Raw genomic sequence first — 27,361 nt, 5'->3', positions numbered from 1 at the left:
CACCGCGGCCGGCTTTCAGATTGCTGCCCACCCTGTTAGCCATATCATTTATTTATACAGAGAACAACACCGGTCCTATTACACTTCCCTGGGGCGCTCCTGACAATACCCTCGTCTCTGATGAACACTCGCCGACAAGGACAACATATTGCGTTCTAGTATTTAAGATGTCTTCGAGTCACTCGCATATCTGTGAACTCACTCCCTATGCTCCTGCCTTCGTTAACAGCCTGCAGTGGGGCACCGTGTCAAATGCTTTCCGGAAATCTAGAAGTATGTAATGCGCCTGTTTATCTTCGTCCGTAATTCGCAGTATATAATGTGAGAAATGGGGAAGCTGAGTTTCGCACGAGCGAGCTTTCCAAGACCATGCTGATTCTTAGACATAAGCTTCTCAGTCTCAAGAAAGTTTATTATATTCGAACTGAGAATATGTTCAAGCATTCTGCAGCAAACAGAAGTTAGGGATATCGGTCTGTAATTTTGCGGATCCCTTCTTTTACCTTTATTATGTACTGGAGCAGCTGCGCTTTTTTCCAGTCGCTTGAGACTTGTGCTGGGCGAGAGATTCACAATATATGCAAGCTAATCAAGGGCCATTGCCATAGAGTACTCTTTGCAAAACTGAACTGGGATTCCATCCGGACGTGGTGATGTATTTGCTTTCAAATCTTTCAACTGTTCTCTAAGCCAGGTATGCTTATTACTATGTCGTTCATACGGGAGTCTGTCCGATCGTCAAATGGCGGTATGTTTGTACGATTCTCTTGTGGTGTGAACGATTCCTTGAACGTGAAATTTGAAACTTCGGTATTCATTTTGCTGTCTTCAACTACCACAGCAGACTGGTCAAGAAGGGCCTGAATGGAAGCTTTAGAACCGCTTAACCATTTTACATAAGACCATAATTTTCTCCGGTTGCTAAGGTGTGACGGTTGTGGTTGTTTGCTTACCGCATAGATATTTCCACAGATGATGCACTAATTTCTACTATCTTCGATAGCCGTCATTTGTGCGTTTCATCTTGGACCGAGAGTGCAATAGCGTCTGCTTCCTCAGAATCTTCCGAATTTTGTTATTAAACCAAAAGTAGTTTCTAGGCACATAACTCTCCATACCACGACTTACATTCTGTTTAAACTTTGCCCATTACTCTTCTACATCCATCTTACTGGAACTAAGTGATGCAAATTCGATGTCTGTGTGAGATGCTAATAACAGCTTATCTGCTCTATCTAGCAGAAACACTCTCCTAGACTTGTTGATTGATTTATTAACTTTCGTATTCATAGTTGCTATAATGACAATATGGTCGCTAATCCCGGTTTACATACTGACAGTGCCAATAGGTTCCGGCCTATTTCCAGCTACAGGGTCTAAGATATTTTCATTTCGTGTGGGATGCCGAGCTAGCTGCTCAAGACAATTTTCAGAAAACGTATTCAAAAGCATTTCTCATGTCTTTCTGTCTGTACCCCACACAATGATTCCACAGACATTCCAATCTGTACTCACGAGGTTGAGGTCGCCTCCAACTACACTCCTGGAAATTGAAATAAGAACACCGTGAATTCATTGTCCCAGGAAGGGGAAACTTTATTGACACATTCCTGGGGTCAGATACATCACATGATCACACTGACAGAACCACAGGCACATAGACACAGGCAACAGAGCATGCACAATGTCGGCACTAGTACAGTGTATATCCACCTTTCGCAGCAATGCAGGCTGCTATTCTCCCATGGAGACGATCGTAGAGATGCTGGATGTAGTCCTGTGGAACGGCTTGCCATGCCATTTCCACCTGGCGCCTCAGTTGGACCAGCGTTCATGCCGGACGTGCAGACCGCGTGAGAGGACGCTTCATCCAGTCCCAAACATGCTCAATGGGGGACAGATCCGGAGATCTTGCTGGCCAGGGTAGTTGACTTACACCTTCTAGAGCACGTTGGGTGGCACGGGATACATGCGGACGTGCATTGTCCTGTTGGAACAGCAAGTTCCCTTGCCGGTCTAGGAATGGTAGAACGATGGGTTCGATGACGTTTTGGATGTACCGTGCACTATTCAGTGTCCCCTCGACGATCACCAGTGGTGTACGGCCAGTGTAGGAGATCGCTCCCCACACCATGATGCCGGGTGTTGGCCCTGTGTGGTTCAAATGGCTCTGAGCACTATGGGACTCAACTGCTGAGGTCATTAGTCCCCTAGAACTTAGAACTAGTTAAACCCAACTAACCTAAGGACATCACAAACATCCATGCCCGAGGCAGGATTCGAACCTGCGACCGTAGCGGTCTTGCGGTTCCAGACTGCAGCGCCTTTAACCGCACGGCGCCAAACACGCATACGACCATCATTGGCACCAAGGCAGAAGCGACTCTCATCGCTGAAGACGACACGTCTCCATTCGTCCCTCCATTCACGTCTGTCGCGACACCACTGGAGGCGGGCTGCACGATGTTGGGGCGTGAGCGGAAGACGGCCTAACGGTGTGCGGGACCGTAGCCCAGCTTCATGGAGACGGTTGCGAATGGTCCTCGCCGATACCCCAGGAGCAACAGTGTCCCTAATTTGCTGGGAAGTGGCGGTGCGGTCCCCTACGGCACTGCGTAGGATCCTACGGTCTTGGCGTGCATCCGTGCATCGCTGCGGTCCGGTCCCAGGTCGACGGGCACGTGCACCTTCCGCCGACCACTGGCGACAACATCGATGTACTGTGGAGACCTCACGCCCCACGTGTTGAGCAATTCGGCGGTACGTCCACCCGGCCTCCCGCATGCCCACTATACGCCCTCACTCAAAGTCCGTCAACTGCACATACGGTTCACGTCCACGCTGTCGCGGCATGCTACCAGTGTTATAGACTGCGATGGAGCTCCGTATGCCACGGCAAACTGGCTGACACTGACGGCGGCGGTGCACAAATGCTGCGCAGCTAGCGCCATTCGACGGCCAACACCGCGGTTCCTGGTGTGTCCGCTGTGCCGTGCGTGTGATCATTGCTTGTACAGCCCTCTCGCAGTGTCCGGAGCAAGTATGGTGGGTCTGACACACCGGTGTCAATGTGTTCTTTTTTGCATTTCCAGGAGTGTAGTATTGCATGATCTGGGCATTTACGTGCTGTTCACTCTAGACTTATTTGAATGACTCTAAAACTGTCGCAGCAGAATCAGATGACCAGTAAAAACATCCAACAGTTAACTTGGTTTCACCTACACCCGTTGCACGCGACCAGCTAACTTCACTGTCACACTCAATTTCGACTTCAACGGAGACAATACTTTTGTCAACGGCAATGAACACTTGCGCTTCTATGGCCTCTAATCTGTCTTTGCAATATACGTTCCAAGACTTGCTAGTGTTTCAGAGCTTTCCACTTCGGGCTTCAGCCAGCGCTCGGTCCCAAGAATGATTTCAGCGTGAGGACTTCCTGGAGCGAAGAAAATTCGGGAACTTCATTACGAATACCTCGACAGTTTACTGCTAAAATTATTATAGTCGAAGTGTCTTTATTGTGAACGCAATCTGACTTCCCTTGCTGTGAGCCGGCCGGAGTGGCCGTGCGGTTCTAGGCGCTTCAGTCTGGAACCACGCGACCGCTACGGTCGCAGGTTCGAATCCTGCCTCGGGCATGGATGTGTGTGATGTCCTTAGGTTAGTTAGGTTTAAGTAGTTCTAAGTTCTAGGGGACTGATGACCTCAGACGTTAAGTCCCATAGTGCTCAGAGCCATTTGAACCCTTCCTGTGAATCTACTGGCGAGTGTTCATCAACGAACCTCAACCGCTGTCTAGCCTAAAAGTACCCTCATGTGGACTCCACAAGTACTCTGTGAGCCGTGCGCGGCTCGTGTTCATACCATTTATTGTTTGTCATCTTCTTTCACGGTACTGCCACCTTGTTTCCTTTTCCATTAACTGGCGTCACTAACTTCTGCCTTACTTGCCCGTGAGTGGCAGCAGCAGCGCTGATCGATAAGTTCACTGTCGTACCATCTCTGGAGCTACCGATAGTATTTCCGGGTCGTCGTGTGTCTGGAAGTCAGTCGGAGACGGACCAGCAGTGCAGTCGGGGACGGAGCAGCGGTCGGCGACGAAGGAGCGTCGGGGACGGAGCAGCAGTGAGGTGCGGACAGCCAGTAATTGCCGACCACTGGCGACACACATGCGGTGTCTGACTGAAGGAGACTGGACTGGAATGACTATTGGTTGGTCGTTCGATCGGTCGTCCCATCAGCCGACGTCTGTTTGGTCCTTTGACCGTTTCCGTGTGTGGCAGTCGGTCGGTTGGCGCAGAGCAGCCAGGAGGTTCCTATCGCTCGGAGTCGGGCCGGAGCCGCTCGTGGCATGCACGCGTGTTTGGAGTTGTGAGGCCCTTTTTGAGAGGGTTACGAAGTTCGTCTCCCGCTGATCTTGGACTCTAAAGTTGATTGCTCACTTAACCTACTATCAAGCCTCAACTGCTATCACTTCTCTTCGTGTTTGATCCTGGTTTTTGCTTTCTGCGAGATTCCCGCGAGCAACAACGTGTGTGCATTGAAGTCGGCTAGAATTGCACCCGTTTGCTTGGATAGGATTGAACTTAATTTAATTCACTCCTTCATTAATGAAGTGCAACGGCGGTATCTTCTGCCTTGTGGCCATTAACGTTCCGGCTACCTGCCCTGGGCATTGACGTAGTTTTTGGCAGTGTATTTTCCTCGTCGTGTTGTTGATGTCCAGCACGGCGTGTGGTTCGACAGCTGAGGTGTGTTGGTAGTTTTGGGCGTTTATTCTGACTCGGCTGGTTTGCGCACCAGTACTCAGAACGTTGTGCTATTGACGTCTTGTTGTCGTTTTGCTCGTCGGGTGGAGCAGAACTGATTTTGTTGTTTGGTTTGTCTGCTGACTTTCAGTTGGGTTGCCTTCCGATAAGAGGTTGTCGGTCTGGCTGTCTGTCTCACCTAAACGTGCGTTAGTGTTACTTCCCAGGCCGACCCTTGGAACCTTCTGAGCGCCGCTCCTTGTGTTTTACATAGTGATTTCCTGTTAGTCTTAAGTACTCTGGGTGGCCTTCAGCCGTGTTTTAGCGTATAAAAATTGTAAGCTTTATCTTCCTAGGCCTTAAGCCTCAAAATTGTTTTGGCATGGTGTGTGTTTTTCAGACGAGTTTTAAACTCTCTTAAATTATAATTTTGTCTTGCCCTTAGGTCATAAGATTGCTGTTCTTTAGTATGTTGCCTTCCACCGAGTTTTAATCTCTCTTAAACTAAAATTTAAAATCTTGCTCTTGCCTTAAGTCATAACATTGTTATTCTTTAGTATGAGGCCTTCACCCGAGTTTGCATGAAATGTTTAAGCTAAGGTCCTCAGTCCGTTAAATTGAAAGCTCTTCATCCTAGGCTTTAAGCCGTTAAGTTGCTTGGTTGATATACGGCCTTCAGCCGCGTTTCAGCCTATTCAGAATTAACACTGAAAATCTTTTTTTTTAGCCTTAAGCCGAACACTGTTCTTGCTTAATGTGTGGCCTTCAGCCTATTTTTATTGAAGTAAAAAATATATATATATTTTTTAAAGAAGTGAAACTTCCAGAAGAACTCCTGTACCTCAATTCCTTGTTTAGGCCTTGGGCCCTGGATTTTCGTATGTGGCTTTCAGCCGATTTAAATCAAATCAAAAGAACTCTTTCATTAAAACCTTGAGAGTTTTTAATTTTTGCTTATGTTATTGTGTGTTTTGTTCAAAATGTTCAAATGTGTGTGAAATCTTACTGGACTTAACTGCTAAGGTCATCAGTCCCTAAGCTTACACACTATTTAACCTAAATTATCCTAAGGACAAACACACACACCCATACCCGAGGGAGGACTCGAACCTCCACCGGGACCAGCAGCACAGTCCACGACTGCAGCGCCTTAGACCGCTCGGCTAATCCCGCGCGGCTATTGTGTGTTTTAACTAATAAAATTTGTATGTTGAGTGTAACTGACAGCAACTTACTTTGGCCCCTTTCCACAAATATAACCTCACCCGCTCTGTCCTGCTAGTCCAGGGAGTTCACTCTGTTAACCGAGTAGCTGTTTCCTTTGTGTAGTACACCCCTGACCTATCAAGGAGAGTCTTACAAATCCTCAAAAGAGAACGCAGCTCTAAAAATCCGCAGCCAAGACCGTCACTGACTCGACCAATCCTTTGGTTGAGACCCACCACTCGGCTCCAAACCAAAGACCCCGATCAACTCTGCGAACAATGCTGCAAATTGCAAGCTCTGCTGACACCCCGTGCGCGAGACCAGCAGTCTTAACCACCTCCTCCAGCCGCCTGTACAAACTGAGGATCGCCTCAGAACCCATACGGCAGGCGTCGCTGGTATCGACGTGAGCTACCGCTTGGAGACGACTGCACCCTTCACGCTCGATAGCCACAGGCACGGGCGCCTCCACATCTCAAATAAGGTTCCCCAACAGACACACCGAGTGCACATTGCCTTTCTTTCTAGCCCTCAACGCTATCTGCCTACGGGGCTCCAAAACGCGCCTAACATTGGAGTTCCCAGTAACTAGTAACCTCTAGCCACCGTGTGCCTGCTCGGACCCTGCTGAGGAGCGGCCACCTGTCCACTCACAGGATGAATGGGCTAGGCCAGCCGCCCAGTCTTCACGCTGGCCCTCCACCTCGAGCGACACGAACGCGTTACCCCTCGCCACTCACCCTGCTATGAGGGTGGAGCTACCGTGTCGGGTGCACTAGAAGATGCCTCGGAAGCAGAGCACGTGGACGAAACAAGCGACACTAGAGGGTGCCATGCGACGCGCCAGGTTCTCCGCCACCGCTACACCCCGAAACAGCGACCTGAAGGTGACACATAGTAGCTAAAAGAGCATTCAGCTGTTAACGAACTGCAGCCAGCTCAGCACACAGCATGCACACATCCTAGCCATCCTAGCAAGACTAACCGGGAGAAATAAGCTATAAAACCGGACAGAAATCTATATATGCATCTCGCTACCCTCCCGATGTGTCACCAATGGGCGCAGATTCGTTAATGAGCTATGTAGCTGGCTGTCCAGCGAGGAGCAACTGTGCTACAGAATGAATGAATTTGCCCTTACAAAAACGCGGAATTAAACCTCCTCAGCAGAGAAAAGCGCATGAAATTTAATAAATATATTACGAGGGAAACACAGAAAAAATAAACACTTAACTCGACGCTCTGTAGTTTTATATCAGCTGAGAGCTAGAGCTTGACTGACTTTCTTCCTAAACGAAAGGATGGTTGCTTCGAAACCAAAACAAATGAGCAACTACAACGCCTCTGTTCCAAGTGAACCGGTCATTGACTGGAAAAGCTACCTGGAGACCATGTGCAGCAATTCATGAACTTCATGTTTCCAAACAAAGATGTTATCAGCCCACAATTGTTTGTGATTGGATTGAATAACATTGATTGGTTTGAATAACATTCTGGAAAAATCGAGCGAATTATATGGCTACGCAGACGTGAATCCCATCGAACATTTATGAGGCATAATGGAGAGGTCAGTTCGTGCACGAAATCAACGAAATCATACATCGGCAATACTTACGCAAATATGGACGGCTACAGAGGTACCATGGGTCAATACTTCTGCAGGGGACTTTCAACGACTTTTTGAGACCATGCCACGTTGAGTTACTGCACTACGCCGGGCAAAAGGAGGTCTAAGACGTTAGCAGGAGGAATGCCATGACTTTTGGTACCTCAGTGTATACTAAGTTGAAAACTACCAAGTTATAATATAGTTTAAGGTTTTTTAAACTTTTTTCTACTTCTTTAATGTCGAAGTAAGTTGTTTTGTACCACCAGTATCCGTCTACTTTTTATTCTGCTACTGCATGAGATGCGATATTTGTTTCTGGTTTTTTTTTTTTTTTTTTTTCCCCCGATGCGACTAGTTAATTTTGTGCGACCGCGTGTATATTTGCACTAACTCTCCCAGGTGTTTATTAGCCGCCATCTCGGAGAAGTGTGTGAAGCCTGTCTGTTGCGGAGAGAAAAGTGATGACGCTGCTCGCTTCTCTGAAGAGGCGTGACCAGCAGTCGTTTGTTTGCGGAGACGCTCCCAGCGCCGCCTATAAAGGCCGCCAGCGCCGTGGCAAGCAGCATTCGCTGGCGCACCGCCATGGCCTTCAAGGTAAGACTGCACTGGCTACTAGTCCTGCGGCCGCCCTCACACCAGGGTCCGATTCATCCGCTGTTGAGCTCCATAGTGCTTTTATGCTCGAACACACACTGTTGACTGCTCGTACAGCTGAACGCGCACTGCAATAGCTTTCCAGGATAGGAGGGGAGAGAGGCCCGGGTGGGAGCCATCGAGATCTAGTCCAGATGCCAGTCTCAGTGTTGTATTAGGCTGTTTTCCCATCTTCTTTAGGCAAATGCTGGGATTGTTTTCAATTTACACCACACAAAATACGATGCCCAAGTGGTTAACGAATGGTTCAAATGGCTCTGAGCACTATGGGACTTAACATCTGAGGTCATCAGTCTCCTAGAACTAAGAACTACTTAAACCTAACGACATCACACACATCCATGCCCGAGGCAGCATTCGAACCTGCGACCGTAGCAGTCGCGCGGTTCCGGACTGAAGCGCCTAGAACCGCTCGGTCACAACGGCGGGCTTAACATACGACAAGTCATAGAATGAAGTTCATATGCATCACAGATAACCCGCACGACTCTCTCTATACAGTAGGCTCATTACGTTTCCGTAGGTTTACTGTGGCGATAAGAAGTGCATCGGCTACAAAGTTAAAAATAAATTTGCCAAATTATGAAAACAACGGACCACCTATGACGGGATAAAAGCTAAGAAAGAGACACACTACATCTACATCTACATGATTGCTCTGCAATTTACACTTCAGTGTTCGACAAAAGGTCCACAGAAGCGCTTACAGATCATTTCTCCACATTTCCAGTCTCGAATAGCACGCGAGAAAAATGAGCATCTAAATTTTTCCGGGCTAGCTCTGATTTCTCCTATTTTATAACAATGGTTATTTCTCCCTATCTAGCTGGGGGTCAAGAAAATATTTTGGCATTCGGAAGAGAAAGCTGATGATTGAAATTACGTTAAAGTTCCCGCCACAATGGAAAACGCCTTCATTTTAGTGATTTCTACAACAGGCAGCTTATCATATCCCTGACACACTCTTCCATACTAATAATACAAAATGAGTTGCCCTTCTCTGAATGTTTTCCATGTCCTTCGTCAGTCCCACCTGGTAAGGATCCAGGACGAGTAGCAGTGCTCATAACAGAACGGACAAGCGTAGCGGTGGCTGCTTCTTTAGCAAATTTGTTGCGTTATATAAGTGTCCTGCCAATAAAACGTAGTCTTTGTTTCGCCTTCCCACAATATTTTCTATGTGATAGTTTCAATTTAAGTAATTTGTGGTTGTAATCATCATTCAATTGAATCGACAATTCATAAATACCAGTGATGTACTGTGTAGCCAAATTTTAACAGAGTTTTTTTTTCAATACTACAGTGGAGATCACACACTTTTTCATGTTCAGTTCGTGGGTACGCCGTACGATCCAATATCTGATAATGGAATCTCTGTGCATCTACATCCACATCATACTCCGCAAGCCACCTAATGCTGTGTGGTGGCTCTGAGCACTATGGGACATAACTTCTAAGGTAATCAGTCCCCTAGAACTTAGAACTACTTAAACCTAACTAACCTAAGGACATCACACACAGCCATGCCCGAGGCAGGATTCGAACCTGCGACCGTAGCGGTCGCGCGGTTCCAGACTGTAGCGCCTAGAACCGCTCGGTCACCCAGGCCGGCTGCTGTGTGGTGTAGGGTACTTTCGGTACCACTATCTGATCCCTCCAACCCTGTTCCACTTGCGGACAGTGAGTGGCAACAATGATTGTCGGTAAGCCTATGTATTGCCTCTAATTTCTCGAATTTTCTCCTCGTGGTCAATACGCGAGATGTATGTGGGGCGAAGTAATATGTTGACCGACTGCTCCTGAGAAGTGCTGTCCCGAAATTGCAATAGTACATCTCTCCGTGATGCACAACGCCTCTTTTGTAACGTCTGCAAGTGGAATTTGTATAACATCTCCGTAACGATCTCTCGCCAGCTAAACGATCGCGTGACGAAACGCGCCGCTCTTCGTTGGATCTCCGCTATCTCCTCTATCAGTCCTACCTGATAGGGATCCCAGATGATGAACAACACTCAAGATTCGGGCGAACAAGCGCCTTACAAGCCACTACTTTTGTGGATCAGTTATATTTCCTTGAGATTCTTTCGATAAATCTGAGTATGGTATCTGCGTTTCCCACTATCTGTTTTATGTGGTCATTCCACTTAAGGTCGCTCTGGATAGTTACGACTAGATATTTTACGGCAAACGATGTCTCCAGCTGTTTGTTATCAATAGTGTAGCTGTACAGAAGTGGATTACATTTCCTATGTGTGCGCAATATGTTACATTTATTTACGTTCAGGGTCAACTGCCAGAACCTACACCATTCATCAATTCTTTGCAGGTCGTTCTGCAAATTCTTACTATCTTCAGGCATTGCTACTTTGGTATAGGCGACTGCATCATCTGCGAATAGCTTTAAAGAGAATCTTATTCTTTCTACTAGATCATTTATATAAATTATAAGCAGCAACGAACCTATCACACTTCCCTGTGGTACTCCGGATATTGTTCCGTTAAGAGCGACTTATTGAGTGCTATCTGCAAGAAAGTCTTGAATCCGATTGCAGGTCTGCTCCGATACTCCGTAAGCTCGTATTTTTTCATTAAACGGCAATGTGGGACGGCGTCAAATGCCTTAATGAAGTCAAGGAACACGGCATCAACCTGAGCTCTGTTGTGCACTGCGCTGTGGATCTCATGAAGGAACAGAGCGAGCTGAGTTTCGCAGAATCTCTGTTTGCGGAATCCATGTTGATTTTTATAGAGGCGATGTTCATTTTCCAAAAACGTCATAATTTTTTAGCATAAAACATGTTTGATAATCCTACAACGGACTGACGTCAACGATATAGGTCTATAATTGTGTGGATCTGTCTTACGGTCTTTCTTAGAAACGGGAACGACCTGCGCTTTTTTCCAGTCGTTAGGTATCTTTCATTGCTCAAGCGATCTACGATAAATTACTGCTAGAAGGGGAGCAAGTTCTTTCGCATAATCTTTATACAATCTTGTGGTTATGTCATCTCGTCCTGACGCCTGTCCACTACTAATTGATTGTAGCTGCTTTTCAATTCCACGGTCGGTTATCTCAATATCTGCCATTTCGACGTTCGTACGACGATTGAAAGGAGGGACAGTGCTACAATCTTCCGCGGTGAAACAGCTTCGGAAGACCGGATTCATTATTTCGGCCTTCTCTCTATTCTTCCGTTTCGGTGCCGGTGTTGATGCTGAGAATATGAATTGATGATTTTTACCCACTTTCTGATTTTACATACGACCAAATGTCTTAGGGTTTTTGCTCAGGTCGGTTGACAACGTCTTACTTTCAAAATCATTGAACGCTTTTCTCATTGCTCTCTGTCTGACCATGATGTAACCCAAATGAAATCTTCTTGGTCTCCAGCCTTTTTCTAAGTATGTCTCCTCCGCTTGTGGTTTTTGAACAGTGAATTTGCCGTTAACAGACGAAAGTTATTGCGGAACTCATTCAGCCATTTTCCTCTCCCATTTACACTACCTAGTCCATATTCTTCCCTATATCACGTCCTAGTCATCCACATGCCGTGTCTAATACTACTAGGGGAAAACCGCCGGTTCCAGAGTCATCTGCCACCGACAGGGGTATGCTGTGTACTATCGCGGTTAGCAGCTACACTACGAAGCAAATTGCTTGCCTATTGACTGATGGACAACATCAGTACGTTAACAGCCATACAACTCACCATCACTTCCTCACTGAGGATCAGAAGCCATGATGGTATACATTGGTAGGTCTGGATGATGGGGTACAAATAAGAATGCAATATGAGGCGATGCTGCTTTTAGGCTCGTGGTGGAGGTATTTATGTGTGTGTGATCTTCTCATGGCATGACACGTCTCTCACCGGCGAGAATTACCGAAACCTGCTGTTCATGCATGTGCACCTTTTTGTTCGTTTACAGTTCCTTACAGGGGGCCTGTAGTTTCAGTTAGACAGTGCTCCGTCACATCGTTCCCGAATTCTGGTTAGTTCTCCAAAGACGTGGATCTGATTGTGTAACCCCAGGCCACCTGATGTCAGTCCTATTAACAACGTCATTATTGCGAAAGAGGTTTCTACATGAAATTTTCTGGCGGACTAAAACTGTGTGTCGACCTGGGCCGCGAACTTTGGTCCAAGTCACGGTGCGAGAAGTACCCCTGAAACATCACAGAACCATTTCTGCTCTGAACTACAACCTTCATTCACTGCAGGTTAAACACTTCATTGGCCCTTCGGTGCAAGCGACGCCCTGCATCATTTGACAAGAGATACATTCGCTACTTGTCGGACCATACTGCGAGGAACGTTCTATAAGTAATCCAACACGTATTTTTTCTGAAAGCGGGTTGGTTTTATTCAGGGTTACAATCCGTCATATTATTCCCCTCTCTTTTGGCTACAAACCCGATTTTTCAACAAAATCTCCGTTAACTTCGAATGCCTTACGCCAGCTCACTGGGAGAGCCTGTATGCCCGCAGAGTTCCATTCTTCTGGTCGACGTCGGAGCCAACGTCTTGTTGCATCAATAACCTCCCCACCATCTACGTTTTGCTTCTCGTGGAGTGCAACCTATATTGGGCCAACAGATGGAAGTCGGAAGGTGCGAGATCCGGCCTGCAGCTTGGATGAGGCAGAACAGTTAAATAAAGTTTTGTGAACTCCTCTCGGACGCGAAGACTTTTGTGAGGCCTCGTGTTGTCATGGAAAGTTCATACCTTTTTTTCTGGCGAGGAACACGCTGAAGTCGTGTCTTCAGTTTCCTGAAGATAGCGCAATACACTTCAGAGTTGATCGTTGCACCACGATGGACGACATCAAGTAAGTAACCCCATCAGAGTCCTAGATGAGTGTTGCCGTGGCTTTGCAGGCTGAGGGCAGGGCCTTGAACTTTTCCTTCAGAGAAGAGGTGGTGTAGCTCCACTCCACGAATGGGCGTTTTGTTTCTGGTTTCATCGCCTGTGACAAAGTTCGACAAAAATTGTCAGGATCAGCTTCCTACAGCGCAAGCAATTCCGCACAGAAGGCCCTTCGTTGCCCTTTATGGCCTTGTATTAGGCCACGAGAAATCCAGTGGGCACACACCTTTGAGTACCCCAAATGGTGGACGAGAGAGTCAGCACTACCAACAGAGATGTTCAGTTGGGCAGCGAGGTGTTTGATTGTGAGCTGTTAACCACCTCGAATGAGAGTGTCCGTACGTTCCAAATTTGCCGGAGTCGTAGCCGTTCGCGGCTGGCCGGCACGCGAGAAATCAAACAGGTTTCTATGACCTTGCTGTGATGATGACAGACGCCCTGCCCAATGACTCATGTGTTTTTGTTCACTGCCAGGTCTCTTTAGGCATTCTGCAAGCGCCTAAGACTATCTGCAATGCTCTGGTTTTCCGCCAGACGAAACTTAATGACAGCTCTTTGCTAGGAACGTGTCTACGAGGGTTGTCCAGAAAGCAAGTTCCGATCGATTGCGAGATGGACATCACAGTGAAAACCCGATGAAGCTTTGTACAAATGTGTTGGGTAGTGTCTGTAGTACGACCGTCGATCGCATCAAGACGCTCTTTACTGTTGTGAGCGAGTAAAGGTGTTTAGAACAACGATGTCTCCGTCCAAGTAGGAGGGCCCGATGAGGGGCTTCGCCATAATGAATGCAACCCGCCTAACACAACTGCCACGCATTTCCTTCTTCATGGCAATTGAGGCATTGAGATCAAAAAGGGAATATGTCACTCAACTGATGTTCTGAGATATGTTGTAAAAACTGTATAACTCTGAATAGCGTTATTCCCAAACCTTATAATTAGTCCCACAGACTTGTGAGGAAGAATACAATCTGCAGTCTTACGATGAAGGCAATTAATAGAACACGGTAACAGAAGATGACTGACATATCCCCTTTTTATTTAAACAACAGATATTGTACTGAAATGTATAACGAAACAAAATACCACGTATACAAGCAAAATATTATTTTTAATCATTTCTACATGGTCATACACATGTAACATGGGAGAGTTAATTCCACATGTTTTACTTATTAAACAACCCTTTTTATATTGACGGAGATACATGTTCATAAATTTGTCACTCTTGGTCACTGTCCCAAACTTCAATTCCAGATTCATTGGCGTCCTCTCGACCAGTCAGTTTATTAATGTCGCATTGCCTTAGAAGGCTATCAAAATACCCACTGCAAAGGGATAACGTCAACCATGCGTGCAATATCATTCAATTTCTTAGGTTTCAGTGGAGTGACGTCCATGTATGTTCTCGGCACATTATGGAAATGAGGGACTGTCCCAGCCTTAACCAGACGAAAATCATATTTCATCATTGCACTGCTATTGGGTGAAAGAGAGACACATTTTTGACTGGTCAGTGTACTCAAATAGTTTGTAACGAGTAACAGCCCATTTATCTCCTTTCACAGTTACAGACTTCTTAAAAAATGAATCTGGATATTTCTGATAGTCAAGAAATGCGTCTTGTGTGCATAGTTCAACATGCATGCGTTTCCTTGCTTTCTGTAGTACTGTGAACCATTGGTGGGGAGTATACACTGTGTCCTGTTTCCTTTTCCGTAATTCCAGACTTGTAAAATCCCTATCACAGGCATTGTAGGAATGCCCACGGGTTGGGAACATGTGGAAAACGTTGGAAAATCTACCAGTATGAACTAAAGTGTACCAAAATTGAACCATTGTGCGATTCCTATTCTGCCCTGTACAAGCATCTGAAAATGCATAAAATTTTTTCACACTAGAGGCCACATGTTAAGTTATCAAATCCATAAGGAGACAAACCACTGCATTAGGACGCTTCTTAGCGGTTACTTCATCAAACATATAAATGAAAGCTTTCTTATCAGAAAATCTATGAATACCAAATATAAATACCCATGGCTGCCACAAATAGAACATATCAGTTATCGGTATGTGTGGAAGTCACGTTGTGCATGAAATCGAATGTGATCATTTCTGATTTTCCCACCTCTTCTCCTTGTACAAGTTTTTCACAACGTGCCCTTGACCGTCTTTTGTTAAATCACATTCCTCTTCCACGATTGGGGGCGCCTTTTCTCGCTTCTAAATTCATGTAAATTGTCTTCTGACTCGTCTGACGGTTCCATCGCCGAAGCCGTTTTGAAATCTCACAGCTGATTACTGCAAACCGCTATAGTGCTGCCCTCACACCTCACGTTCTTTCGTGCAATATATGGCCTTGTCTTTGTGACAAGTCTTCTTTCTGCACGAAACGTAATTTCAACACTGGTTTTAACAGGGGAAAAAACACTGAACAAGTCCCATTTTAGAACCAACAGATGCGGAATCGTGTGAAAATACAAACTATAGTAATAACTCATACACCCGAAAAATGATGACAAGTCCCTTTTCTAATTTCATCGCCTCAATTCTCAGCCGCACTCTGCAGGGCAGTGAAGACGCTCCAGCAGGCTTTTCGATGGGAAGTGTTCGATCACCCACAACACAACCCTAATTGGCTCGTCCTGAGTACCATCTCTGTTCACATGAAACGCTGGATACGAAGACAACACTTGGGCGCAGGCTACGCGCTATAGACCAGCGTAGAGAATTATCGGAAAGCACAGGCGGCTGCCTTCTATGACGATGGTGTTGGAAGTTTGGTATAACACTGTGACAAATGTATAAGTCGGAGAGTCGACTATGTAGAGAAGTATCTGGAAAGTGTAGCTAACTCTTGCAAATAAAATGTTTCTGATTTTCATTGTGGTTCCATTTAGCGACCGATCAGAACTTACTTTCTGGACAACCCTCGTATTAATATTTTCCTGTTTTCGATATCTTTTAATAATGCCATTTCATCACTGTCGTATAGTATACCGAAAATTCTAGGAAGCGCATTTAAAACGCCTACCGCTGTGTCCGGTATCGCCTTCCGCCGACACATTTCTCCTCCTGTTTTGTGCACTTTTTGCTAGGTGATATAAAGACGTTTGTCCTTGTTGTAAGGTCGTTTTTATTCGTACTCGTATTTTTGGCGCCTCAAATAGTGTAAGGTACCCTTTTATTACTTACTGATTTTTCCTTTAGCTCATTTCTTCGTTTAAATTGTTCCTTAGACGTTACCGAAACGTCGTACGCGTCACGTACACGTGAATACTGAAATTCAACGGCATCGGTTTCGATCTGTTAATCACATAGAAAATCAATATGTTTTAAAGAACTTTTCTCGTGCATAGCTAACCATTATATGTTTGACTTTAGCCGGCCGCGGTGGTCTTGCGGTTCTAGGCGCTGCAGTCCGGAACCGCGGGACTGCTACGGTCGCAGGTTCGAAGCCTGCCTCAGGCATGGATGTGTGTGATGTCCTTAGGTTAGTTAGGTTTAAATAGTTCTAAGTTCTAGGGGACTGATGACCTAAGATGTTAAGTCCCATAGTGCTCAGAGCCGTTTATGTTTGACTTTGTTTCTGTTCTATCCTTAAAATTCATGTTTCATCTATTTTGTTCGCTCTCTTAAAACGTAATCCTGGAATGTGTGTAAGTTCAGCTCCCAAGTTGGTCGAATCCTTTATGTTTGTTGGCGGAGGTATCTAATATTGCATCTTACGCAAAGGTGATCCGAAAAGAATATGGGTACCATTTCCTTGCTAATATGATTATCTTCTAAATTCGTTGTCTCGTGAACTCTATGGAATCCGCTTAGCGATCTGTCGCTGATGGAGGTGCGTTTAGCTGTAGTGGCATATTTAATTTCCTACATCACCATTTCATATTTTACGACTTTGCGAAGTTCTCTAGAGCAAACGAAATTTAAAAGTCGGTCTTCTCTGCTTAACACGGAATTCCAGTCATCGTCAATAAACACTTAAGCAAGGCTTCCTTTTTTATAAATATGCTATATCACTTTTTTTTATCCTGTTGTCTCTCGCATTTATTATGATGACAGTAAAGGTCTTTCAGCTAATTGTCCTCTTCAACCGTAAGAGACACATTTATAGTGACACTTTCCTCAACAAGAATCGTAGTGCCACAAGAGGAGTCAGGTTACATTTAAATATTCTTGCTAGTTTTCCTCCAAATGGACTATATGGGTGTCTGATGTAAACTTTCCTTCAACACAGCACAACTAATTTCGCTATAAACCGTTTTATTATTTATATTTAGAGTACAAATAAATTTGTTTCACTGTATGCTTTGTTGTAGTCACACAGAGCAGTACTTTTTTTTATTGTTTTTAGTTGTTTGGTTCGAAATTTCGTTTCGTTTGTTTTAAATTTGCTTAACCTCTTCCATCTGCGTATTCCTTTTCTCTTGTTTCATCTTCCACATCTTCCACCCAAAACTGTACTCAGATTGCAAACCTTGCTGCCAAGATTAAGAAGTTCCGTGGCTACGATTCATTATTGGCCTTCCTTCCTGGTTTGATTAATATGCGAATATCACTGACAAACTTTCCCTGCTGAGAAATCATCGTGCCGTTGTTTCACCTTTTTTCCTCTGGCCTTTTGTTCTCCCGTCGTATTTCCGAATTTCTATTTTACTGCAGGATTTGTAAGTTTTGTCGCACAACGTGCAAGCCTTCAGTTTTTATTTGACTTGGTTATTAAGCCAGAGATGATACTGTGGACTCTACAGACAAGTTGGTGGGAAACGTTGGAAGCGGGAGGGGGGGGGGGGGGGGTTGTCACTAAACTCACCAAACTAAGGTGCACTTAGGTATGTGGAAGAGATAGTTATTGTGGTAGAAGGTGGAGCATTTCCTGTTTTTTGAAGTTGGGAGCACAATTTCTCTGTTGTGAGGTTTTGTTCGTGACTCGGAGTTTTTCCGTAGGCCCTCTGGCTCGCGCTCCGATGCCTCGCGGCCCAAGGCTGCAGCAGCTAAGAGACTTGCATGCTAATTACGGGACACGGAGGTGTCGATTCGTCTTCAGTAAGGTGCGGAGTGTGTTTTCCGTTGCACTCAGCTTGTAGATGACACAGAGAATTACAAATCACGCAAGTATGCCGCTGGTCGTCGCATCTTACTAAAGTATTAAGCCCACAAACATTTATGTACGATGGTACACGTTGCTATAACACTGTTTTGTATTATCTGACACCATTCAAAAGTAAGAACATTTGAAGCGCAGACCACCTCTCAGCTAAATTTGAAATTAGTCTACCATGTAAAACAAAATTTATGATTTCGCCAGTAATTTTAACACTTTCAACACTGCCCTCTTTACACCCGGCACTTGGCTGTGAACTGTCGTATTTAATGGATGTTTGAAATTAGATTGCAAAGAACAGAGAAATGATACGAATATGGTTCTTGCATCATTTAAAGTGAAAAAGTAAGAGTTTTCAATGAACGTGAGTTTATTTTCCAATATAATATACAAATGACACAAAAAACGTCGATAAAAAACTTTTACATGATCTCTCTCTTGAGTAGTGCCATTATTACTGCATCTAAATTTAAAACAAAATATCACTGGACCGTCTAGCTGCAGGTACCTGTAAACTAGAGCATTTTAATAGTTCAGATGTAGTTAGCCTTTGTGTGAAAATCCTGGAAACACTGTGGGAAGCTAAGGCCAATGCCACAGTCCTAGCACCACCATCTACTTTCCTTCTTGATGCGCTTACCCGTACCTTTCTTCCCCCTGTCTGAACATACTTTGCAATACCTTGTAGTATTCACCTTGTTTGCAGTGATGGGACCTTCTCTGGAAAGTGCCTTGCAAATGTCCTCTCAATTTGTGAGAATGAAGCGGCTCGTTGCTGAAAAATATTTCCGCTCTTCTGAGCCAATTTCTTCGCTTTATATAAAATAAAACTGTTGACAGTTGACACGATAAACAAGTGGAAAAACAGCTTTTACCACCATTTCAAAGTTTTTCGGGCAAACGGATAATAGCTGGAGAACTGACCTGCTCTGTCAACCCCAGATTTATTCTTATTGTAATCAATAATAACGTCTGGATTTACAATTTCTGCTATTCCACCTTTGGCCCTCACTTGAATACTAGTGCTGGTAGACTTGTGCTTTGTGGAAAGACAAAAAACATCTCGTTTTGACTTCCACTTCACTGCCAAGAGATGGTGTTTCCTTTGAAAAACTATCTTTTTTTTATAGTTTTAGTGCTCTGAATATTCGTCGCAAACCTTTCCTGTTTTTCATTACAGTTCCCACTCCAAGAGCTTTATTTTCCCACAACATGTCCAAAAGAGATGGACTGGTGTAGTACCTATGCATATAAAAGCAATATCCTTTGCCAAAGTACTGTGAACACAACCTTTTTACAAGGCTCTGGATACTATTGTCAACACTGCCTGCAGAACCTTTATATACATCACAGTTTAGCATATAACCAGTTGATGAATCGCAGAGAGCATACAATATTAATCCATATTGGTTTGTTTTTCATGTATACTCTGAAGCTTGTTCTACCACGTAAGGGACACATTGCCTCATCTATTGTCAGATTCATGCCTGGACGAAAACTAATTTTGTTTTTATTCACAAAGAAATCAAACAAAGTGAAGTGGGTCGTGCTTTCCTTCGCCTCTGCTAATGAACGAAGCATTGTCATTCAAGTGGAACATCGACAATGTAGCGCAAAATCGATCAGGACTCAACAATTTACTCGCAAATCCTGTCTGTGGAAACGAGTCTGTTGACCAATAATCACTGATTTTCGGCAATTTGACGACGCACATATGCAAAATAATACTGAGAGACCAGTAAATCTCTTACAATTTTACTGCGGACGACTTATGCCAAACAGAGTTTATTTTCAGGCTACCTTTGCGTTTCATTGTCGTAATAACGTTACTAGCGTACAGATTCGTTTCACTTTTGATGAGCCGAATAAGGTCGTCATCAAAGAAATAACTAAAATATCGAAGCTCCTCAGTAGCATCTGAACAATGTATGCTACGCCGACTACATTCTCGAAAACCGGCAGTGCTGGCTGATGGTCTGGTTCCGACCAATCTTGCTCTTTGTGCTCAGTGAGGCACACACGACCAGGTACCACAGATGGTGACTGATGGTCTGTACCACTGTCCCCATAGAAAAAAAAATAATGCTAAGATTGGTACTAAAAGGTACTAAATGCAAGTGAAGTAATGAACATTACTCACAATACAAAATGCGGTAATGAACTCTTCACTTTATGAACAATTGAGACATATACATACCTGAATCATCACTTGTACTTTCGTCTGGAGAGTACGAATCCTTTTTGTCAGAGTCGTCAATTTCAGATCCTGCATCTCCATAAAGAATATCTAAGATCTCTGCCTCGGTCAACTCGCTGCGCGATATTTTCACGATCGTAAACACCTGTGAATGAAGTGCAGGTAACTTCGTCTTTGCAGTGCTAACAGCCGCTCCCAGGATGAGATAGCCGATAAGTGCTTGCCTCTTGCGGAAGAAGAATGAAATACCTCCACATTAGTTGACTAAACTGCTTCGGAGACGCGCTAAACGCGCTTACGGAGCCAAATAAAGGCTCGGCCGTACGGTATACGGTCGGCCGCGCGGGATTAGCCGAGCGGTCTGCGGCGCTACAGTCATGGACTGTGCCGCTGGTCCCGGCGGAGGTTCGAGTCCTCCCTCGGGGATGGGTGTGTGTGTCTGTCCTTAGGATACTTCAGGTTAAGTAGTGTGTAAGCTTAGGGACTGATGACCTTAGCAGTTAAGTCCCATAAGATTTCACACACATTTGGTATACGGGCGCCGTCGCCAATGTCAGGATGGCCGCGCCCGTATGGCGTACGGGCACCGTGCTGTAATTGTTAATGAGAATCTCGACAGTTCTTATCGTTCTTATTGCGAGCCCAGCAACTTACACAGTACCTCAGCTACGACAGAGTTTTATACTCCCTGGGCACTTTTTCGCAATCGCGTTGTATACACTCCTGGAAATTGAAATAAGAACACCGTGAATTCATTGTCCCAGGAAGGGGAAACTTTATTGACACATTCCTGGGGTCAGATACATCACATGATCACACTGACAGAACCACAGGCACATAGACACAGGCAACAGAGCATGCACAATGTCAGCACTAGTACAGTGTATATCCACCTTTCGCAGCAATGCAGGCTGCTATTCTCCCATGGAGACGATCGTAGAGATTCTGGATGTAGTCCTGTGGAACGGCTTGCCATGCCATTTCCACCTGGCGCCTCAGTTGGACCAGCGTTCGTGCTGGGCGTGCAGACAGCGTGAGACGACGCTTCATCCAGTCCCAAACATGCTCAATGGGGGACAGATCCGGAGATCTTGCTGGCCAGGGTAGTTGACTTACACCTTCTAGAGCACGTTGGGTGGCACGGGATACATGCGGACGTGCATTGTCCTGTTGTAACAGCAAGTTCCCTTGCCGGTCTAGGAATGGTAGAACGATGGGTTCGATGACGGTTTGGATGTATCGTGCACTATTCAGTGTCCCCTCGACGATCACCAGTGGTGTACGGCCAGTGTAGGAGATCGCTCCCCACACCATGATGCCGGGTGTTGGCCCTGTGTGCCTCGGTCGTATGCAGTCCTGATTGTGGCGCTCACCTGCACGGTGCCAAACATGCATACGACCATCATTGGCACCAAGGCAGAAGCGACTCTCATCGCTGAAGACGACATGTCTCCATTCGTCCCTCCATTCACGCCTGTCGCGACACCACTGGAGGCGGGCTGCACGATGTTGAGGCGTGAGCGGAAGACGGCCTAACGGTGTGCGGGACCGTAGCCCAGCTTCATGGAGACGGTTGCGAACGGTCCTCGCCGATAACCCAGGAGCAACAGTGTCCCTAATTTGCTGGGAAGTGGCGGTGCGGTCCCCTACGGCACTGCGTAGGATCCTACGGTCTTGGCGTGCATCCGTGCGTCGCTGCGGTCCGGTCCCAGGTCGACGGGCACGTGCACCTTCCGCCGACCACTGGCGACAACATCGATGTACTGTGGAGACCTCACGCCCCACGTGTTGAGCAATTCGGCGGTACGTCCACCCGGCCTCCCGCATGCCCACTATACGCCCTCGCTCAAAGTCCGTCAACTGCACATACGGTTCACGTCCACGCTGTCGCGGCATGCTACCAGTGTTAAAGACTGCGATGGAGCTCCGTATGCCACGGCAAACTGGCTGACACTGACGGCGGCGGTGCACAAATGCTGCGCAGCTAGCGCCATTCGACGGCCAACACCGCGGTTCCTGGTGTGTCCGCTGTGCCGTGCGTGTGATCATTGCTTGTACAGCCCTCTCGCAGTGTCCGGAGCAAGTGTGGTGGGTCTGACACACCGGTGTCAATGTGTTCTTTTTTCCATTTCCAGGAGTGTAGTTCAGCACTGCTCAGCTGTCTTCACGTCTCCGGTATCCAATTTTCTGTTCCTTTTGCCATCTACCTTACCAGTTCTTGATCAAATGCAATTTTTAGCGTATCTTTGCTCTGTGAGAGGTAGAATGGCTACCCCGATGCATTAATGTTGACTTTCCTGGTAGATTGAAATTGTTTGCCGGACCGAGATTCGAACTCGCGACCTCTGTCTTTCGCAGGCAGCTGCTCTACCGACTGAGCTAACCAGGCTCCACTCATGAACAGCTTTACTTTTCGGCGGTACCTCATCATCTACCTTCCAAATTTCACAGAAGTTCTCCTGTGGAACTTGCAGGACTAGCACTTCTGGAAGAAGGGACATGGCGGACACATGGCTTAGTCACAGAATGGGGGATCTTTCCAGAATTAATTTTTTACCTGTAGCTGCGATTCCAGAAAATCATTCTGTGATGTTCAGAAGTCAGGAGATGAGTGACAGAAGGAAGCTGTGAGGAGGCGTCGTGAGTCGTGCTCGCGTAGCTTAGTCGGTGTAGCACCTATGCGCCAATAGTGAAGTCCTGAGTTCGAGTCTCACTCTGGCATACTGTTGTAAACTGCCAGGAAGTTTCATACTTTGCACATTCAACTGCTGTCTGAGAATTTAGTTGTGGATGTATTAATATTATTCGTGTTTAGTGTTGTTATCTGGCATAGCGGGGAACAAAAGCAGCGTAAACATCTACATCTACATCCATACTCCGCAAGCCACCTCACGGTGTGTGGCGGAGGGTACCCTGAGTACCTCTATCGGTTCTCCCTTCTATTCCAGTCTCGTATTGTTCGTGGAAAGAAGGATTGTCGGTATCCTTCTGTGTGGGATCTAATCTCTCTGATTTTATCCTCATGGTCTCTTCGCGAGATATACGTAGGAGGGAGCAATATACTGCTTGACTCTTCGGTGAAGGTATCTTTTCGAAACTTTAACAAAAGCCCGTACCGAGCTACTGAGCGTCTCTCCTGCAGAGTCTTCCACTGGAGTTTATCTATCATCTCCGTATCGCTTTCGCGATTACTAAATGATCCTGTAACGAAGCGCGCTGCTCTCCGTTGGATCCTCTCTACCTCTTCTATCAACCCTATCTGGTAGGATCCCACACTGCTGAGCAGTATTCAAGCAGTGGGTGAACAAGCGTACTGTAACCTACTTCCTTTGTTTTCGGATTGCATTTCCTTAGGATTCTTCCAATGAATCTCAGTCTGGCATCTGTTTTACCGACGATCAACTACATATGATCATTCCATTTTAAATCACTCCTAATGCGTACTCCCAGATAATTTATGGAATTAACTGTTTCCAGTTGCTGACCTGCTATTTTATAGTTAAATGATAAGGGATCCATCTTTCTATGTATTCGCAGCACATGACACTTTTCTACATTGAGATTGAATTGCCATTCCCTGCACCATGCGTCAATTCGCTGCAGATCCTCCTGCATTTCAGTACAATTTTCCATTGTTACAACCTCTCAATACACCACAGCATCATCTGCAAAAAGCCTCAGTGAACTTCCGATGTCATCCAAAAGGTCATTTATGTATATTGTGAATAGCAACGGTCCTATGACACTCCCCTGCGGCACACCTGAAATCACTCTTACTTCGGAAGACTTCTCTCCATTGAGAATGACATGCTGCGTTCTGTTTTCTAGGAACTCTTCAATCCAATCACACAATTGATCTGATAGTCCATATGCTCTTACTTTGTTCATCAAACGACTGTGGGGAACTGTATCGAACGCCTTGCGGAAGTCAAGAAACACGGCATCTACCTGGCAACCCGTGTCTATGTCCCTCTGAGTCTCGTGGACGAAAAGCACGAGCTGGGTTTCACACGACCGTCTTTTTCGAAACCCATGCTGATTCCTACAGAGTAGACTCCTAGTCTCCAGAAAAGTCATTATACTCGAACGTAATACGTGTTCCAAAATTCTACAACTAATACACGTTAGAGATATAGGTATACAGTTCTGCACATCCGTTCGACGTCCCTTCTTGAAAACGGGGATGACCTGTGCCCTTTTCCAAGCCTTTGGAACGCTACACTCTTCTAGAGACCTACGGTACACCGCTGCAAGAAGGGGGGCAAGTTTCTTCGCGTACTCTGTGTAAAATCGAACTGTTATCCCATCAGGTCCAGCGGCCTTTCCTCTTTTGAGCGATTTTAATTGTTTCTCTATCCCTCTGTCGTCTATTTCGATATCTACCATTTTATCATCTGTGCGACAATCTAGAGAAGGAACTACAGTGCAGTCTTCCTCTGTGAAATAGCTTTGGAAAAAGACATTTAGTATTTCGGCCTTTAGTCTGTCATCCTCTGTTTCAGTACCATTTTGGTCACAGAGTGTCTGGACATTTTGTTTTGATCCCCCTACCGCTTTGACATAAGACCAAAATTTCTTAGGATTTTCTGCCAAGTCAGTACATAGAACTTTACTTTCGAATTCATTGAACACCTCTCGCATAGCCCTCCTCACACTAAATTTCGTTTCGCGGAATGTTTGCTTGTCTGCAAGGCTTTGGCTATGTATATGTTTGCTGTGAAGTTCCCTTTGCTTCCGCAGCAGTTTTCTAACTCGGTTGTTGTACCACGGTGGCTCTTTTCCATCTCTGACGATCTTGCTTGGCACATACTCATCTAGACCGAGCGAGGTGGCGCAGTGGTTAGCACACTGGACTCGCATTCGGGAGGACGACGGTTCAATCCCGTCTCCGGCCATCCTGATTTAGGTTTTCCGTGATTTCCCTAAATCGTTTCAGGCAAATGCCGGGATGGTTCCTTTGAAAGGGCACGGCCGATTTCCTTCCCAGTCCTTCCCTAACCCGAGCTTGCGCTCCGTCTCTAATGACCTCGTTGTCGACGGGACGTTAAACACTAACCACCACCACCACCATACTCATCTAACGCATATTGTACGATGGTTTTGAACTTTGTCCACTGATCCTCAACACTATCTGTACTTGAGACAAAACTTTTCTGTTGAGCCGTCAGGTACTCTGTAATCTGCTTTTTGTCACTTTTGCTAAACAGAAAAATCTTCCTACCTTTTTTAATATTTCTATTTACGGCTGAAATCATCGATGCAGTAACCGCTTTGTGATCGCTGATTCCCTGTCCTGCGTTAACTGTTTCAAATACTTCGGGGCTGTTTGTCACCAGAAGGTCTAATATGTTATCGCCACGAGTCGGTTCTCTGTTTAACTTCTCAAGGTAGTTTTCAGATAAAGCATTTTAAAAAATTTCACTGGATTCTTTGTCCCTGCCACCCGTTATGAACGTTTGAGTCTCCCAGTCTATATCTGGCTAATTAAAATCTCCACCCAGAACTATAACATGGTGGGGAAATCTACTCGAAATATTTTCCAAATCATCCTTCAGGTGTTCAGCCACAACAGCTGCTGAGCCAGGGGGCCTATAGAGACATCCAATTACCATGTCTGAGCCTGCTTTAACAGTGACCTTCACCCAAATTATTTCACATTTCGGATCTCCGTCAATTTCCTTCGATACTATTGCACTTCTTATCGCTATAAACACGCCTCCCCCTTCACTGCCCAGCCTGTCTCTGCGGTATACATTCCAATCTGAGTTTAGGATTTCATTACTGTTTACGTCTGGTTTCAGCCAACTTTCTGTCCCTAGTACTATATGGGCGTTGTGACCGTTTATTAATGAGAGCAGTTCTGGGACCTTTCTATAGACGCTCCTGCAGTTTACTATTAGCACATTAATATTGTTATTCCCTGTTGCATTTAGCCTACTCCTACCTTGCCGCGTCTCAGGAGGCGTCTTGTCGGGCCTAGGGAGGGAATTCTCTAACCTAAAAAAAACCCCATGTGCACTCCACACGTACTCCGCTACCCTTGTAGCCGCTTCCGGAGTGTAGTGCACGCCTGACCTATTCAGGGGGACCCTACATTTCTCCACCCGATAGCGGAGGTCAAGAAATTTGCACCCCAGATCTCCGCAGAATCGTCTGAGCCTCTGGTTTAAGCCTTCCACTCGGCTCCAAACCAGAGGACCGCGATCGGTTCTGGGAACGATACTACAAATAGTTAGCAGTGTCAGATGTTGAGCGATCACGGTGAAGAACACGGAGATGCCGCCTTCTGATGTGACACAAGATTATCGACAACTGACAGAATATGAAAAGGGTTCATTGTGGGTCTTTATTAACCCGGCTGGTCGAATCGTGCAGTATCCGTATTTGTAGGACGTTTGGATGCGACGATGGCCCGATGGCGTACTACATGAGAAAGTGAGGGCAGGTGTACTCGCCGCAAAAGGTCCGATCGACCACTTCTAACAACCCCAAGTGAGGATCCGTGTTGTGCACCAAGCACATCGTAACCCCATCGAAGATTCACACACCACCCGAGAACAAGTAAAGAATTCCCTGCAACATTAAATGTCATTCCGCACCACTGATCGAAGAGTAGAAACTGCTGGATAGAGAATTACCGTCTCATACGTGGGTTGCCCCTGATACCACAAGACGAACGGCTACGTTTGGAGTGGTGCCAAGAGTAGGAACATGGACTACTGATGAGTGATGTATTGTGTTTAGTAATGGCTGGCGCTGAGCACTATGGGACTCAACTGCTGAGGTCACCAGTCCCCTAGAACTTAGAACTAGTTAAACCTAACCAACCTAAGGACATCACAAACATCCATGCCCGAGGCAGGATTCGAACCTGCGACCGTAGCGGTCTCGCGGTTCCAGACTGCAGCGCCTTTAACCGCACGGCCACTTCGGCCGGCTGTGTTTAGTAATGAATCGCGCTTCTGTT

At 45.8% G+C, this 27,361-nt stretch overlaps 1 protein-coding gene across 3 annotated transcripts in view; it reads left to right on the top strand.

Annotated features, from left to right (window-relative positions):
- Positions 1–8,007: 8,007 nt before the first annotated feature.
- The window catches only part of LOC126259186 (proline-rich protein HaeIII subfamily 1-like), a 60,778-nt gene continuing 41,424 nt past the window's right edge, over positions 8,008–27,361 (top strand). Inside the window, exon 1 of one of the 3 annotated variants that reach the window (XM_049955767.1) lies at positions 8,008–8,157. In XM_049955767.1, the coding sequence (XP_049811724.1) occupies positions 8,025–8,157 (133 nt within the window). In that variant the 5' untranslated portion in view covers positions 8,008–8,024. The remainder of the gene's footprint in view (positions 8,158–27,361) is intronic. The other 2 variants (XM_049955769.1, XM_049955768.1) reach the window with 2 other exon arrangements.

The sequence above is a fragment of the Schistocerca nitens genome, chromosome 5 (genome assembly GCF_023898315.1).
Source record: "Schistocerca nitens isolate TAMUIC-IGC-003100 chromosome 5, iqSchNite1.1, whole genome shotgun sequence".
NCBI classification, from domain to species: Eukaryota; Metazoa; Arthropoda; class Insecta; order Orthoptera; family Acrididae; genus Schistocerca; species Schistocerca nitens.
Note: the sequence above shows the minus strand (reverse complement) of the source record. Positions and strands in the feature narration are given on the sequence as shown.